General features: G+C 29.9%; 1 protein-coding gene across 3 annotated transcripts in view; it reads left to right on the forward strand.

The window, feature by feature from the left end:
* The window catches only part of LOC106462733, a 22,597-nt gene that overhangs the window by 10,823 nt on the left and 9,284 nt on the right, over positions 1-2,490 (forward strand). For all 3 annotated transcript variants that reach the window (XM_013922679.2, XM_022390061.1, XM_013922680.2), the window contains exons 6-7: positions 646-733; positions 1,288-1,561. In XM_013922679.2, the coding sequence (XP_013778133.1) occupies positions 646-733; positions 1,288-1,561 (362 nt within the window). The remainder of the gene's footprint in view (positions 1-645; positions 734-1,287; positions 1,562-2,490) is intronic.

Here is a 2,490-nt window from a genome sequence, read left to right on the forward strand (position 1 = left end):
TATATATATATATATATATATATATATATATATATTAAATGTTAAAGCTATTTTTACTTTTTAGCTTAGATAAAGTTATTATGATCCTCACCACAGAATATGGTGCTTGTTTGAGGTCAAAATCCAATGGTTGACATGATTAGTGGCCTGTATATAATTAGTTATTTACTATCATCATACAGTTTGGCTGCTACAAGTCTTGACAAGAGATATTTTTGATGTAGCACAGCCAGAATTCAAACTTATTTCCAATGAAGACCCAAGTTCAAATCTTGGCTCGGCCACGTACGTAATAGCCTTTCTCAGTACTCCATTGCAGATGGAAGGAGTTTAGCAGCCAAAACTTAGGATGTTTATAAAATTAGTAGTTAATCAATAATTTAAAAAAAAGGTGATCATATTGATTAGTAATCATTGTAATAAATTTGGAACATGGTGTGTTGTTAAGTGTTTCAAGACAATTAAGTGTTCTTGTAGCTGCATCTGTTACTCTACAACAGTCTTATTGATAAGTTATTCTTATTACACTGTTTGATGCTCGACTTTCTTTCAATATTTTGTTTTGGCATAAAGTTTTAATAATTGAGACTCTGAGTAACTGTCATTTATAGGATTAATAAAAAAAAAGTTGTTTTTTGTCTTCAGGTAATACGAGCGAGTATATTTGGGATGTTATAATACAGAGTGTACTGTTAAGACAGAAGAACCCGAAAATTGTGTATCCAGTGATCAGGTATGATATTATTTTGTAAGTAGACACTTTACTATGTGCTTGTACTTGTAAATGACAAAAGATGTATATTATCTTTAGAGAAACTTAACTATGTAATTTATAGTTTGGAATATGAATGTATTTTATTATATATAAAGTGTACTTTTTACTGTTGATGGAGATTTTATGAGCTATTGTGTAACATTTTACAAGCAAGTAAAAACAATTTAACCTAATAACAAACTAACTCTGCATACCTATAGTTAATGTAGTTGCTGGAGAAAAAGAAATTTCCTTGTTTGCTATGTAATTCATAATTTTTTTTTGCAATATCTTTGTAGTTGGCTCCTCGTCGACTCTTGTCATTTTATTTTAATTTTTTTAAATGTAACATTAAAGTTTATGATAGTTCAATACATTTAAGCCACTTAAGCTCAGTAATTTCAAACGGTATTTAGCATTTACAAAATAATCTAATATTTGATTTAACCTTTTTTTTTTTTTATAGGTATATCTACATTACATTTATAAGTTAAAAGATAATTTTTAGTTTGAATTATTCATTTCATCTTCAGGCGACTTATGGAAGCTGGCCCAAGGGAAGTTAATGACCCTAAACAATTTATGAAATTCCTACTGGCTGGTCATTTCTGGATGAAATCCACGGGTTTGCCTGATCACAAGCAGTATGTGAAATCTTTTATGTTGATGTTGTCTCCTCCCACAGCATTTCTGGATTGGTACAACCGTTTGAATATCAAAGGATTGCCAAAGAAAACATCATCAAAAAAAATCACCAAGCTTTTCTTGAAGAAATTGCCTCGCTCGACACTGGTGAAGATTTGTGATGTAAGGCATTAATATGTTTTGGTTAAACTTGTACTAATTGATACCAAAGTCTAAGTTAACTTTCTAAATTGAAATTCTTTATATTTTTGTTTTAATCGATGTATTGAGTAAACATAGTCTGCAAGTACATTTGTCAAAGATGTTTCACTATATGAATAGTCTTTTTCATTAAGACAGTAAATGTCTTATACAACCTGTTGCATAGCCTGTGAATACAGTCTTTATTTAAAGCACTAAATGTCCTACACAACTTATTTAATGGCCTTGGAATAGTCTTCTTCATTAAGACAGTAAATGTCTTGTACAACCTGTTGCATAGCCTGTGAGTACAGTCTGTATTTAAAGCACTAAATGTCCTACACAAGTTATTGTATGACTTGTGAATACAGTCTTTTTGGTTAAGACAGTAAAGGTCCTATACAGCCTGTTGTTTTGTTTTTTTTACCTTGTTAGAGAAGGTAGGACATCAAAACTGTACATTTGACATTGTGAGAGAAGGTAGGACATCGAACTATACATTTGACCTTGTGAGAGATGGTAGTACATCAAAACTGTAAATTTGACCTTGTGGTTATTTATTGGACAGTGTGGATACTGTACTATTCAAGTTACACAAACTAAAAGGGATAGTTGAATGTCACATGACAACAGAAAAGTAAAGATTAAGAATTTTTTTAAATATTTTAAAGTGAAGAAATTAAACTTGGATAATATAAAACTTTGAATTATGAACTATATTCTGATGCTAATTTTATTGCCATACGTTCATAATAATGTTGTTTAATTAACTTTTGAATGTAACTGTAAAACATTGTGATGTGTGCATTATAACCTTTCAGTTAAATTCATTTCAACCTCTCGTTGTTATATGCAGACCTAACTGTTGATTTGTTTTTGATGACTTATTTATGATTAAAACAGTTATATAG

Source organism: Limulus polyphemus, unplaced genomic scaffold, assembly GCF_000517525.1.
Source record: "Limulus polyphemus unplaced genomic scaffold, Limulus_polyphemus-2.1.2 Scaffold1233, whole genome shotgun sequence".
In the NCBI taxonomy this organism is placed as follows: domain Eukaryota; kingdom Metazoa; phylum Arthropoda; class Merostomata; order Xiphosura; family Limulidae; genus Limulus; species Limulus polyphemus.